The sequence below is a fragment of the Bombina bombina genome, chromosome 1 (genome assembly GCF_027579735.1).
Source record: "Bombina bombina isolate aBomBom1 chromosome 1, aBomBom1.pri, whole genome shotgun sequence".
In the NCBI taxonomy this organism is placed as follows: domain Eukaryota; kingdom Metazoa; phylum Chordata; class Amphibia; order Anura; family Bombinatoridae; genus Bombina; species Bombina bombina.
Genome location: NC_069499.1, coordinates 654,014,172 through 654,030,125, shown reverse-complemented (window position 1 = coordinate 654,030,125; position 15,954 = coordinate 654,014,172). Strand labels below are relative to the sequence as shown.

The 15,954-nt window shown below is 38.3% G+C and overlaps 1 protein-coding gene across 1 annotated transcript in view; it reads right to left on the bottom strand.

The window, feature by feature from the left end:
• Window positions 1–15,954, bottom strand: part of STAG2 (stromal antigen 2) — an 848,979-nt gene that overhangs the window by 101,713 nt on the left and 731,312 nt on the right. The window contains exons 30-32 of the mRNA XM_053699120.1: window positions 10,114–10,319; window positions 6,310–6,499; window positions 6,071–6,181 (exon numbers count right to left, since the gene is read on the bottom strand). Of these exons, the coding sequence (XP_053555095.1) occupies window positions 6,071–6,181; window positions 6,310–6,499; window positions 10,114–10,319 (507 nt within the window). The remainder of the gene's footprint in view (window positions 1–6,070; window positions 6,182–6,309; window positions 6,500–10,113; window positions 10,320–15,954) is intronic.

Sequence of the window (15,954 nt, the reverse complement as noted above, 5' to 3'; positions counted from 1 at the left end):
TGTGAACAAGCAAAAAATAAAAACGGTACTGTGCCTTTAAGAGAAAAAAAACAATCACAGAAACTGCAAAACTAATGCGCAATTTAGGCGCGAAAATAGGCCCCTCCCAACCTGTACTCACAGTGAGAGGGCCTTAAAAAACTATCCCTAGGCAAAATCTAGTCAGCCATGTGGAAAAAACTGGGTCCCAGAATAAAGTTTTATCACCAATATGTAATAAACGTTCGTACACCTTCAAGCAAACGTTATATCTATTCAGTAATGTGAGTAAATAATAAAAATATTACCCTTTACAGCAAGCATGATACCAGTCGTTATTAAATCACTGTAATCAGGCTTACCTTAAATAAATGAAGCTTGGTCCTGGGAATGACAAAAGAGGGAAGAGGCGCTCTGGTGCAGATAAACCCAATAATGAGTGAGATTTCCAATAAAAGAGAAATACTAATACTCACAAAGGTAATTGCACTTCCAGTGCAATAATCCACAAGCCGAAACTTCTGAGCCGTTCGGCTGACTCTTTCTCTCCCGGTATGCTCCCGGCAACAATCAGGCCCCGGTGTGCTCCCGGCGACAATCTGGCCCCTAAGAGAAATAAAGCATAGAACACCTTTGGTGCAGATAACCCTGACCAGTATGGAACTACTATCAGAGGGTAGATGTGAATACTCACAAACGTATGTGCACAATCAGTGCAATATCGAGCGGACCGAAACTTTGTAAAGCCGTTCGGCTGACTTCCGAAAGAAATGTGCTCTCACAAGTCCAGTGGAAAAGAACAGTTCAAAGCAAGGTAGAACAATATAAAAACTTTTATTAAAATACTTAAAACTTCGCTACGCGTTTCTCGGCTGCTCGCCGTTTCATCAGGCTCATAAATTTAGTGAACTACCTTGCTATCTTAAAAAGGCTGAGTTAACCAATGGGGATAGTTTGTGTATTACACACCCACCGTAACTCCCCCACCAATAGAGATGGTTTAAATGTTGCACACCCACCATAACATGTGTATTGATTGATTAGGTGCTACACTTCTTGCAAAAACTTTATAACTAACAAAGTTATATCTCAGCTATCGATAACATACTATTCCAGATATCAATATATACATATCCATGACAACATCGAACAAAATATTGCGGGTAAACATAAAGACTCAACTTATATCTGATGCACAAAGTGTGCGCAATGATCTAAATTTTATACATAATATGTACAAATAAATGTCCTATAAATTCTAGGTTTCAGGGGATTAACCCTTCCTTATATAAGTATATAATCTGTGTACATAATACCCTCGCTGTGTTATTGATATGACACTTACATACATGATGCCGTGTATCATGCATCATACATGTATAGTTACTGTTTGTTAACATAATACATAAAGATGGTGATTAAATATTATGACATTCGCAATAAATCTCAATGTATTTCTAAGTATTTTGGATATAGTCCAATTTGGTTTAAGGGATAATAACATTCTATTATTTGAATCTAAACATTCTATATAATCCCAAATAACAGTTTCGAGCCCTTTGTGTTTTTTAATAATAAATTTGTAGTGGCATTAATAACTTTGTAATAATATAGTTCCTATAATACCTATACCATTAGTAACCTTGTAATAATATTATAGTTCCTATAATACCTATACCATATGTGTGTCCTCTATGTGATGATATATCTAGGAGGATATATCCTAGATGTAGTGCTAATGTGAATCATGGTTATAGGGATATTAGTGTATGTGCCCTTAATGTTATAGGGATATTAGTGTATGTGCCCTTAATGTGGTGAATCTATAAGTGGCATTTATCTAAGAGGAATACTGATTAATTCAATATAAAGATGCTACTAGTGATAATTATAACTCGAAATAGGTAGTGTTGAGATACTGTAAATTGTAATACAACAATTGATTAGTGTAGCTGTGCTTAAAAATATCTAAAATTTTGACGTTGTGTTAAATAGAAAAATTTGTAGAACAAGGTTTGTATATACACCTATTATAGAGTGTGAGGAAGTGTGTGTACGAGGATTGTGAAATCTAAAGCGAAATCTTTTATATACCTTTGTTCTATTACTGTTGTAGATAGAACCCATTATAATTTGGATAATTCCTATAACTTGAGTATTGGAATTCAAATTCCTTGGTCTTAACCCAAATCGTGTATAGTGATGTTTTTATATTTATATTTATATTAACTCTTCTGAGCCGTATTGGCTTTGGAAAAGACTCCATATATTTGATATATTATATGTGATTCAGAATATATATGTGTATTTGAGGATACCAGTTCCAAGCATTCTAAACAAACATTTGGGATAGAAGACAGAGTATAATGTGATATATGATAATACTACCTGCAGGATGAGGCAGAGAGAGACACACTCCTTGGATTATGGATAAATGGATCTTAAAATGCTGCTAGATCCACATTTAGATTAAGACCCAGAGGATGCATGGTCTTCAGTTTGTGAATCCAGTATGTCTCTCTCTGCCTCAGCCTCAGGAATCTGCTGTATAAGTTGGAGGGTTCAATCTCCTCTATCGGCACTATCGTGGAGATAGGAGATTGAACCCTCCAACTTATACAGCAGATTCCTGAGGCTGAGGCAGAGAGAGACATACTGGATTCACAAACTGAAGACCATGCATCCTCTGGGTCTTAATCTAAATGTGGATCTAGCAGCATTTTAAGATCCATTTATCCATAATCCAAGGAGTGTGTCTCTCTCTGCCTCATCCTGCAGGTAGTATTATCATATATCACATTATACTCTGTCTTCTATCCCAAATGTTTGTTTAGAATGCTTGGAACTGGTATCCTCAAATACACATATATATTCTGAATCACATATAATATATCAAATATATGGAGTCTTTTCCAAAGCCAATACGGCTCAGAAGAGTTAATATAAATATAAATATAAAAACATCACTATACACGATTTGGGTTAAGACCAAGGAATTTGAATTCCAATACTCAAGTTATAGGAATTATCCAAATTATAATGGGTTCTATCTACAACAGTAATAGAACAAAGGTATATAAAAGATTTCGCTTTAGATTTCACAATCCTCGTACACACACTTCCTCACACTCTATAATAGGTGTATATACAAACCTTGTTCTACAAATTTTTCTATTTAACACAACGTCAAAATTTTAGATATTTTTAAGCACAGCTACACTAATCAATTGTTGTATTACAATTTACAGTATCTCAACACTACCTATTTCGAGTTATAATTATCACTAGTAGCATCTTTATATTGAATTAATCAGTATTCCTCTTAGATAAATGCCACTTATAGATTCACCACATTAAGGGCACATACACTAATATCCCTATAACATTAAGGGCACATACACTAATATCCCTATAACCATGATTCACATTAGCACTACATCTAGGATATATCCTCCTAGATATATCATCACATAGAGGACACACATATGGTATAGGTATTATAGGAACTATAATATTATTACAAGGTTACTAATGGTATAGGTATTATAGGAACTATATTATTACAAAGTTATTAATGCCACTACAAATTTATTATTAAAAAACACAAAGGGCTCGAAACTGTTATTTGGGATTATATAGAATGTTTAGATTCAAATAATAGAATGTTATTATCCCTTAAACCAAATTGGACTATATCCAAAATACTTAGAAATACATTGAGATTTATTGCGAATGTCATAATATTTAATCACCATCTTTATGTATTATGTTAACAAACAGTAACTATACATGTATGATGCATGATACACGGCATCATGTATGTAAGTGTCATATCAATAACACAGCGAGGGTATTATGTACACAGATTATATACTTATATAAGGAAGGGTTAATCCCCTGAAACCTAGAATTTATAGGACATTTATTTGTACATATTATGTATAAAATTTAGATCATTGCGCACACTTTGTGCATCAGATATAAGTTGAGTCTTTATGTTTACCCGCAATATTTTGTTCGATGTTGTCATGGATATGTATATATTGATATCTGGAATAGTATGTTATCGATAGCTGAGATATAACTTTGTTAGTTATAAAGTTTTTGCAAGAAGTGTAGCACCTAATCAATCAATACACATGTTATGGTGGGTGTGCAACATTTAAACCATCTCTATTGGTGGGGGAGTTACGGTGGGTGTGTAATACACAAACTATCCCCATTGGTTAACTCAGCCTTTTTAAGATAGCAAGGTAGTTCACTAAATTTATGAGCCTGATGAAACGGCGAGCAGCCGAGAAACGCGTAGCGAAGTTTTAAGTATTTTAATAAAAGTTTTTATATTGTTCTACCTTGCTTTGAACTGTTCTTTTCCACTGGACTTGTGAGAGCACATTTCTTTCGGAAGTCAGCCGAACGGCTTTACAAAGTTTCGGTCCGCTCGATATTGCACTGATTGTGCACATACGTTTGTGAGTATTCACATCTACCCTCTGATAGTAGTTCCATACTGGTCAGGGTTATCTGCACCAAAGGTGTTCTATGCTTTATTTCTCTTAGGGGCCAGATTGTCGCCGGGAGCACACCGGGGCCTGATTGTTGCCGGGAGCATACCGGGAGAGAAAGAGTCAGCCGAACGGCTCAGAAGTTTCGGCTTGTGGATTATTGCACTGGAAGTGCAATTACCTTTGTGAGTATTAGTATTTCTCTTTTATTGGAAATCTCACTCATTATTGGGTTTATCTGCACCAGAGCGCCTCTTCCCTCTTTTGTCATTCCCAGGACCAAGCTTCATTTCCACGTATACTTTGGAGAGAGCTGCTGATTCCTGGGGCTATCTACACTATATAATTTCTCAAGAATTGTGGGACTTTTTAGTACACTGAATATACATGGACTTTTCTTTTTCTGTATATCAATACCGAGGAATCCAATAAGTATTTATTATATTTCATTTGTTGATCATTCTTATATATATATACTATAATTTTAGTGTTGTATTTTTGTTTTATATTATATTGTTTTATATTATATATTCTTTACAGGAAATAATAGAAAATATCATAATTATAACTTTCACTTTAAGAATAGCATTGAATAGGCGCACCTCTCTTTCCCTAAAACACACTTTTGGTAGTGCTGTTTTTTCCATATACTATTACCTTAAATAAATCCGGTATTGTCAGCATTTTCTAGCATATCATTTCTCTAGAAAAATTTAAAACTGCACATACCTCAGAGCAGGAGACCCTGCACGCAATTCCCCCAGCTGAAGTTACCCATCTCTTCAGTTATGTGTGAGAACAGCAATGGATCTTAGTTACAACCTGCTAAGATCATCAAAGACCACAGGCAGACTATTCTTCAACTTTCTGCCTGAGGCTAAAATAGTACAACTCCGGAACCATTTGAAAATAACAAACTTTTGATTGAAGATAAACTACATTAAGGCAACACATCTCTCTAGCTACTTCCCTTGTCGAGAGCTGCAAGAGAATGACTGGGAGGTGGCAGTTAAGGGAGGAGCTATATAGACAGCTCTGCTGTGGGTGATCCTCTTGCAGCTTCCTGTTGGGAAGGAGAATATCCCACAAGTAATGGATGAATCCGTGGACTGGATACACCTTACAAGAGAAATACTGACACAAGGGGTGATCCTTTTTGGAACTAAGTGATTCTGTTTTTGAATTGTCTTTATTTTGCCTGACAAGTTGGTGTTATATCTTTCACTTGGATGTTATAAGTTGCACTGAGTAATTATAACTGGATAAACAAAAACTGTGTGTCTTTATTTAAGGCTGCAAAGCAACAAAATGTACTTATTTTCAAGGGAGGATTCTTTTCAATACCCACTGTAGCTACAGAAACCCTGCACAGATGCAGACATTAAAACACAGGGTGCATACACATATGAAGGCAAGGTTGATGAGAGCTTCAACTTCAAGAAGCCATAAAGCATATAACCCCACATAACTATGTTCATAACTTTGACACTACAAAAGGTATGAGACAACTGCTAAGAAGTACAGTAATATAGAATACAATTTAAAACTTTCAAGACTAAAACTACATTTAAAGCAAGGTAGCTTACATGGCTTGTTGAAGATTAGACCTTAACTTCACATAATTCATTGCTCTCTCTTGCTGCTGCCTTGCTACCTCTTCCTGTTGCCTCTGGGCAAGCATCCACGTTACCTGTGTACTAGAAGTAAAAGCGATTATTAGCGCAAAGAACATTTTGCCTGCAAAATAAAAATGATCTGAGTTTTAAGGAACATTATCTCTAAATACTAAATAGTCAAAAATCAAATGGCCACAGTTTACACTTACTTGTAATCAAGAGGAGTTTGGTGATGTTCAGGCTGCATTGGGTAGACAGGCATATAATTCTCTTCAGGCCGCAATCTCTTGGGGTCTCTCATAATTGTGGATGTAAGCTGTGGAGTTTGCATCATGACTGGTGTATTCATAGTTTGTTCCCTGTTTAACCACATACTTTCACTGCTGCTGCTCTCTTCAGCTGCACAGAAGAAATGAAAGTAATCATATCAGAATTTACTTCATAATGGATTATTTTTTAAGAAAGTAAAAATAAATCAAGACTTGGGTCTGCAGACTGACTTGGCAACATCAAATTTTTGCAAGGCCATAGATAAATAACAAACAGCCATATGAAATAATTCTAAGTAAGAAAAATTATGCCTACATCTCCAATATTTTGAAAGAATTGTCAAAATGAGGCTAGTATGGAAGAAAACACAACCTGATATAAACGTTTATGCAAACATTTTTTTTTATAGGAAGGCCAAGATGGTATTTTAAAATGCATGAGCTCTGTTTGTGTTTTTTTTATAGTTTGTTTTTTTGCACTAAATTTTAGTGTTTTTATTTAAAAATATTCAGAAATTTTACATATCCAGTAGACATAAGAAAAATTCTCTTTCTGGACAAATAATCCGTTTGTTTTTTTCTCCCATGATAAATGTGTTGGTTTCAGCCATGGACTAAATTTGTTCCCTATTATTTCCTGCGAGGAACTGCTTCCCAGCATTATAAAAGAAAAAAGATAGAGCAGCACAGTAAAAAAAAAAAAAAAGAATGTTAAAATAAACTGCACATAAAGTCCTTGTGTGAATGAAGAAATAAGAAACCTTAAAGGGACACTAAACCCAATTTTTCTTTCATGATGCAGAAAGAGCATGTAATTTTAAGCAACTTTCTAATTTACTCCTATTATCAATTTTTCTTCATTCTCTTGCTATCTTTATTTGAAAAAGAAGGCATCTAAGCTAAGGAGCCAGACAATTTTTGGTTGAGACCCTGGACAGTACTTGTTTAATGGTGGGTGCATTTAGCCACCAATCAGCAAGCACAATCCAGGTTGTGAACCAAAAATGGGCCGGCTTCTAAACCTCCATTATTGCTTTGCAAATAAAGATAGCAAGAGAATGAAGAAAAATTGATAATAGGAGTTAATTAGAAAGTTGCTTAAAATCGCATAGTCTATCTGAATCGTGAAAGAAAAAAATGTGGGTTCAGTGTTCCTTTAGAATGCCTTTGAAGTAGGAAACTTTCAAGATTCACCAAAAAAAAGTGTATCCAATAGTTGCAGCTTGCTTGTAGTTAAAGGGATATGAAATCCAAAATGTTTCTTACATATAGAGGATGTAATTTTAAACAACTTTCTAATTTACTTCTATGATCAATTTTTTTCACTGTCTTAGTACCTTTTGTTGAAAAGCAGGGATGTATGCTTAGGAGCCAGCCCATTTCTGGAACACTATATGGCAGTAGTTTTTTAAGAATGTAATCCATTTGCAAGCGCACTAGATGGCAACACTATTTCCTGCCATGCAGTGCTCCAGATGCAGCCCAGAAAAATAACTTGTTAAAGCACACTCACGTGGCCCATGAACTACACTAACTGTAAGAATAATGCTTTCTTTATAAATCACTCTGATAAAGCAGGAACTGGCAATCAAGTATAAATTTATTCCACAATATTAAAAATAAGTAAAAGTCACTCAGGGCACACATATTTACACCAATTGCAACATAATACCACAATGAAATATGGTAATGGCAGAGTTACAAATAGACAGACACACAGTGCAGCACAGGAGTCGTGGTGGTAATTTGCAGAGTAAATATTCATAAGTTGAGGCAGAAGCACATGTGGGCAGGCAGTAAGTATCTAGCCACTTGGGGCAGAACATGACCTGTGGCACATTGTAGTTTTTGGAACAGTACATACCTACAAAGTTTAGAGCGGTGAAAATTACAAGATGGCAAGAGAGGAGGCGAGCAGTAAGGACATCCAGGGCACCTCCTAGTTGATCCTGCCTTAACATTTTTCTTATAAGAACTATTGTTTAAATAGCTAAAGATGACACAAAAAATAAGACTGTTCTTTAAAAACAGCTATCTGCATCAACATTGATCAAAATATCCATTACTGGGGGCTTATCAGAAGTTTCCAGTGAGAACCTTCTAATCTACCGATTATTGCTGGATATCTAAAATATCCTCACTTGGAAAAGCTAGTTGAGGTTGTCTTAATGCTTGCTGCACAAATTTAGACCATATTAGCTGTATTTATGACCACTGGGCTCTGATCTGGACTGTCAATGCTCTAAGCGGCCTCTTATCAACAAGATCCTGGTGAGGCAGTCACTGTTGGACTGCTGTCTTTAGATTCTGTTTATTAGATTTTCTAAGCCAGACGATTGTTGCCTATTGCTCACTCTCTGATTGTGGCCACTATGTTAGAGTTTTATGTTGATGAAAAAAGAAAAAAAAGGTTGCGCCAGGGGTGTTATAGAGTTTTATGTTGCCCTAAGAGATTTCCTGGAGGAGTTTGAAAGGAAGATGATTAGTCAGATGAGGTGGTAGAAGTGATCGCTGTTGATCTATGGAGAACCATTTTGACAAGATAATAACTTAATATCAACCGAATGCATAGGCTCAAACGGAGCCTGCTACAAAACTTTAAGAACAAGATTAAGGCTCCAAGAAGGAGAAACAGGTTTAAACACAGGCCTTATTCTGACCAACGCCAGAACAAAGGATTAAACATCTGGCAGATCTGCTAGTCGTTTGTGCAAAAAGAGAGTGCAGAAATCTGACCCTTCAGAGTACTGACTGACAAACCTTTCTCCAGGCCTTCCTGAAGAAAGGATAACATGCAAGACATAGCCTGCCATATTACACCCAATAGCCCCCTGGGGCGGCGTACACTACGATAGTGAAAGTGACCGTAACAGGGTGATGAAATGTTTGTCATTGTCCTGCAAGTTAACGTGCCGAGGCGCAGCCCCCTCAGTCCTTGACTACATTTATATTTATGGCAAACACATGGCTGTCCAAGGGGATAGGAATGTGCACAGAACATGCATCCTAACGCAGGGACAAGTACTATACCACCTCTTTATTAGACAAGTTGCCATGAAAGAGGGTAAAACTAACTTATCATAAGTCTGTAATTTAGTGTGAAACACACCGTGTTATCAGACATGGGATTTAGGTTAGACTGGAAAGAGGCATGGGATACCCAGCGTCTACCAGCATGATATATACCAATACTCAATTGAGATTTATATGGACATATGATCCCCGGTTCACTGAGCCAATCCATGTTAAACCTCATTTTTTTTTTCCAGAGCATCTCTCTCTGCCTACCGCCATGATACAAGGCAAAGAACTACTGGAGGGTAGGGGAAGTGGGAGGGATATTTATAGTCTTGTTTGGGGTGTATTTGCCTCCTCCTGGTGGCCAGGAATAGTATTTCCCATAGGTAATGGATGTTCTTGTGGACTCTCACTGCCAATAGAAGGAAATATAACTAAGTTAAATCCAGTGAGTGTATTCATGGTGGACTTTAATATTGACTGGGATTTCATCCTGGTACTTTGTCTTTTGCTAGATAGTAAGAGCGCACCTTACAGTAATAATCCAGAGAGAGCACTCGCCGTCATTCAAAGTGATTTATTAAAGTTGTAAGAGCATATCTGAGAGCACCCCGGTATAATTATAGATATAGTGAGTGCTGGTATCTTCACACTGTATATATATATATATATTATATTTTAACAGTTTTTGATAATAGAGATTTAAGATGTGTGCTTTTTGGTCACCTTCTGGTATTTTCCGTTTCCCTGTTGCTGGTTTTGTTTTTTTACTCCTCATTGAAGATCCTCGGCCACTCATTCCACTCATAACTGACATATTATCATCATCTCCACCTGCTAGCAAAGAATTTCTATAAGACATGAGTGGTAGCCACACATCTTCTCTTCGAAGAGACATCTGAAATGTCATGAACTTCTCCAGGTAGGCATATCTAAGAGAGAAAAGATTGTGTGTCAAGTGAATTATCATAATTCTGACAACACACACAAAAAAATATTTCTTTTCCAATGTAATAAAACTGGGAAATTAATTAAAAAAACAACATGCTGGATTGAGGGATGAACACGTCGAGCAAAGCAATAAGGCAGTAGCTGAATCCTTGAAGTAGCAATGCATGCTTAACTTAATTCAGTTATTCAAACTTTTCTTAATCTATGTGAAATATCAAACATATTCTGCTCCAGTCCACCCTTAACTGCAAATAGGAAGCTAAAATAATTGTAAAAAAAAAATAAAAAAAAATCTTTCATGATTCAAATAGAGCATGCAATTTTAAGCAACTAATTTACTCCAATTATAATTTTTTATTTGTTCTCGTGCTATCTTTATTTGAAGAATCAGGAATGTAAGGTTAGTTTCCAGCCCATTTTTGGTTCAGCATCTGGGGTAGCTCTTGCTGATTGGTGGCTACATTTGCTTAAAATTGCATACTCTATCTGTATCATGACAGGAAAAAAATAGGTTTAGTATCCCTTTAACCCTTTGAGTGCTAATGACAGCTCTGAGCTGTCACAGTTTCCCACTCTGGTGCTAATGACGGCTCTGAGCCGTCACTAGCACTCTCCCACCTTGAGGGAGATCTGGGGGCTCCCACCCGCTTCTACCCCAGCGATCGTGTCTGTAGAGTGACAGGCTTCGCCGGGGCATCACGTTTTGCGAGGAGACGTCATTGCGCAACTTTATTAACAATTGGTCAATACGAAGTATAGGGAAAGGGGGCATGCTGCTTAGAAGCCTGTATCTCAGGCATCTAAGCAGCTACAGACCCCCAAGACCCACCATTGGAAAGGTAATCACCTAACATTTTCAATGGTGTAAAGGGGGATCTGGAAAAAAAAAAAAAAAAAAAGTGATTTTTTTTTCCCTCCACAAAATAAAAAAAAATAATTAATCAGCTTAGCATCCAGGTGGGAAAGTGCTTAGCACTCAAAGGATTAAGGTAGTCACTATTTTTCGCCTTCCAAGAAATTACAGCTGAAAAATTGATCAAATATGAATGATTAACCTATTCAACTAGAAATAGATCACCTCCAAATAATTTCAATGACCTATCTATGCATATCTAATGATATATAACCAAATCAGAAAGGGTCTGAAATAACAGGAAAAATAATCTTTAAAGTTATTCTAAAAATGAAAACCATGATTTAAATTGATTTAAAAATCGGTTTTACTGATTTAAAATTTGATTTAAATCAAGTCCACTCTGATGCCCTTTGAATTGTTTTTGTTTATAAGAGCTAACTAAAACATAGAAAACAAACTAGGCACATTTGTTAGACCAAAGGGAGGAGTTGCAAGCTGATTCGGGTTGATAAAACAAAGTACGTAAGAATATGTAGTGAGTGTATTTTAGATCTGTGGTACCATGAAAAACAAAATTTATGCTTACCTGATGAATTCTTTTCTTTCCTGGCATGGAGAGTCCACAAATCCATTCAATTACTAGTAGGAATTCAACTTCTGGCCACCAGGAGGAGGCAAAGAACACCCCAGCAAAGCTGTTGTTAAGTATCACTCCCACTTCCAATAAAACCCCAGTCACTCAGCCGAAGGAATATGGAAAGAGAAGAGGACACAAGGGTATAGAGGTGCCTGAGGTATAAAATTGACAAAAAACATCTTAAAATGTAATTAATTAAAGGGCGGTCGTGGACTCTCCATGCCAGGAAAGAAAATAATTTATCAGGTAAGCATACATTTTGTTTTCTTTCCAATAGCACGGAGAGTCCACAAATCCATTCAATTACTAGTGGGAACCAATACCCAAGCTAGAGAACACAGAATGGAAGGGAGGGGGAACAAGACAGGCGGACCTAAATAGAAGGCACCACCGCTTGAAGGACTTTTCTGCCCAAAGAAGTCTCAGCTGAGGCCAAAAACATTGAATTTGTAAAATTTTCGAAAAGGTGTGCAACGAGGACCAAGTGGCCACCTTGCAGATCTGTTCCACAGAAGCCTCATTTTTAAAGGCCCAGGAAGAAGAGAAAGCCCTTGTGAAATGAGCGGTAATCCTCTCAATAGACTGTTGTCCAGCAGCCTCATAAGCCAACCAATAATACTTCTCAGCCAAAAAAAATGAGGCTATCTGACCCTTATGGGTACCAAAGACTACAACAACAAGGGTAGTAGATTGTCTAAAATCTCTAGTTGCCTGCAGATAGAACTTCAGAGCACGCACAACAACCAGGTTATGCAACAGACATTCCTTATGAGAAGGAGTACGACAGAACGAAGGAACAGCATTTTCCTGATTTATATTGCGGTTCGACACCACCTTAGGAAAAAATCTCAAGTTGGAACGAAGGACCCCCTTATCCGCATAAAAAATAAGGGAAGGAGGGTCACACTACTGAGTCAAAAGTTCCTAGGCTCTACAAGCTTTCCAAGATAATTTAATATCAATAGACTGCCTAGGCGCAAACGGAGCCTGCTGCAGAACCCTAAGAACAAGATGAAGGCTCCATGGAGGAGCAACAGACTTAAACACAGACCTTATTCCGAATAAGGCTTGAACAACAGATTGAACAGATTGAAAGAGAAGAGATTTGGTCTTTCAGAGTACCCTCATCCAAGAGAAACCCCTAGATTCAAACCAGAAAAAGTATGTACGCCATATTGTATGGTAAATCTTGCAAGTTACCAGTTTACGATTCAGAATCATAGAATCAATCACCTTATCGGAAAAACCTTGTCTAGATAAGACTATGCGTTTAATCTCTAAGTAGACAGCTTCAGAGAATCAAGGTTTGGATGTAGGAAAGCAAAAGTCTCAAAAAACATACTTTATGCTTACCAGATAAATTCCTTTCCTCCTGGATAAGGAGAGTCTACGCCTTCATTCCTTAATGTTGGGAAATAAAACTCCTGGCCACCAGGAGGAGGCAAAGACAACTCAGCCAAAAGCTTAAATATCCCTCCCACTTCCTTATTAGCCCAGTCATTCTGCCGAGGGAACAAGGAAAAGTAGGAGAAACATTAGGTTATAAATGGTGCTAAAAGAATAAAATAAATAATAGGGAACAGCCCATAGTCAAGAAAAATCGTGTGGGGGCCATGGACTCTCCCTATCCGGAAGGAAAAGAATTTATATGGTAAGCATAAATTATCTTTTCCTTCCTAAGATAGGGAGAGTCCACGGCTTCATTCCTTACTGTTGGGAAAACTATACCCAAGCTCCAGAGGACACTAAATGAATAACGGAAGGAAACAAAAAGGAAGAGGCAGACCCTATTCTGAGGCCACCACAGCTAGCAAAACTTTTCTCCCGAAAGCTGCTTCCGCCGAATCAAAAACATCAAACTTGGAAAAATTTTAAAAAGTATGTAAGGAGGACCAGGTAGCCGCATTACAAATTTGATCCATAGAGGCCTCGTTCTTAAAGGCCCAAGAGGAAGCCACTGCTCTAGTGGAATGAGCCGTTATCTTCTCAGGAGGACGATGTCCCGATGTCTTCTAAGCTAAGCGGATGACACTCCTTAACCAAAAAGATAGGGAAGTCAAAGTAGCCTTCTGCCCCTTACGCTTCCCCGAATAGACAACAAAGAGGAATATTGTCTAAACTCCTTAGTAGCCTGAAGATAGAACTTCAAGGCGCGAACCACTTCCAAATTGTGAAGTAAGCGTTCCTTCGATGGAGGAGGATTAGGACACAAGGAAGGAACCACAATCTCCTGATTGATGTTGCGATCTGACACAACCTTGGGAAGAAAACCCAATTTAGTACGTAAAACTGCCTTATCTGTATGAAAAATCAGATAAGGGGGGTCACATTGCAAAGCAGAGATCTCAGAAACTCTGCGCGCAGAGGCAATAGCCAATAAAAAGAGAACCTTCCAAGATAACAAATTTAATGTCAATGGAATGCAGAGGCTCAAACAGAACCTGTTGCAAAACCTGAAGAACAAGAATTAGGCTCCAAGGAGGAGCCCTAGATCTAAACACAGGTCTGATCCTAATCAGAGCCTTAACAAAGGACTGCACATCTGGAAGCTCAGCCAGTCTCTTGTGCAATAAAACCAACAGGGCTGAAATCTGTCCCCTCAGGGAACTAGCAGAAAGGCCCTCCTCCAGTCAATCCTGGCAAAAAGATAAGATCCTGGCAACCTTAACTCTGTGCCAGGAAAAACCACACTCTTCACACCAGAATAAGTAGGTCCTCCACACCTTGTGGTAGATACGCTGAGTAACTGGTTTAAGAGTTTGAATAAGAGTATCTATGACACTCTCAGAGAAACATCTCTTGACGAAGACTAAACGTTCAATCTCAGTCAGCCTCAGAGAATCTAGATTTTGATGAACAAATGGACCTTGTATCAGAAGGTCTCTGAGACAAGGTAACTTCCACGGAGGAGATGAGGACATCCCCACTAGATTCGCGAACCACGTCCTTCGCGGCCACGATGGATCAATCAGGATTACTGATAACCACTTCTGCTTGATGTGGGCCACCACTCAAAGAAGAAGCAGTAAAGGAGGAAAAACATATGAGTTTTAACATCCAGGGCACCACTAGTGCATCTATTATATCCACTTGGGGATCCCTCGATCTCGTCCCATAACTGGGTAGCTTGGTATTGAGACGGGACGCCATGAGATCTATCTCCGATGTCCTGCACTTGCTGCATATCTCTGCAAACACCTCTGGATGGAATGACTATTCCCCTGGATGGAAGGATTGCCTGCTGAGAAAATCCGCCTCCCAGTTGTCCACAGTCGGAATGTGGATGGCTGACAGCAAACAGCTGTGGGTCTCCGCCCACTCCAGAATCTGAGATACTTCATTCATTGCCAAGGAACTTCTAGTTTCCCCTAGACGGTTGATGTAAGCCACCAAGGTTATATTGTCTGATTGGAATCTGATAAACTGGGATGAACCCAGAAGTGGCCAAGCCTTCAAGACTGTCCGTAGTTCCAAATTACTGATAGGGAGGGAGGACTCCTCCTGAGTCCACAACCCCTGTGCCTTCCTGGGACCCTAAACAGCTCCCCATCCAGATAGGCTTGCGCCTGGAGTCACAATCTCCCAGGATGGTCTTAAGACAGATGATCTGGACAGAGCAACCAAGAGAGCAATTCTCTTGAGCGGCTGTCTAATACAATCTGTTGAGAGAGATCTGAATGATCGCCGTTCTACTGCCCCAGCATGCACAGTTGTAAAGGTCCGAGACAAACCTGGCAAAAGGAATGATATCCATGCAGGACACCATGAGACCAATCACCTCCATACACTGAGCCACAGAGGGACTCAAGGAGATCCGGAGGGCAAGACATGCCAAAGTTACCTTGCAACATCTCTGGTCTGTTAGAAATATCCTCATAGATATGGAGTCTATAATAGTACCCCGAAATCCACCCTGGTACTTGGGATAAGAGAACTCTTTTCAAAGATTATCTTCTATCCATGTGATCGAAGAAGAATGAAAAGGGACTACGATAATTCTTCCGCAAGACGAAAGGATGGTGCTTGCACCAGAATATCATCCAAGTATGGGGCTACTGCAATACCCTGAGTTCTGGCAATAGCTAGAAGAGCCCCCAGAACCTTTGTAAAGCTTCGTAGAGCA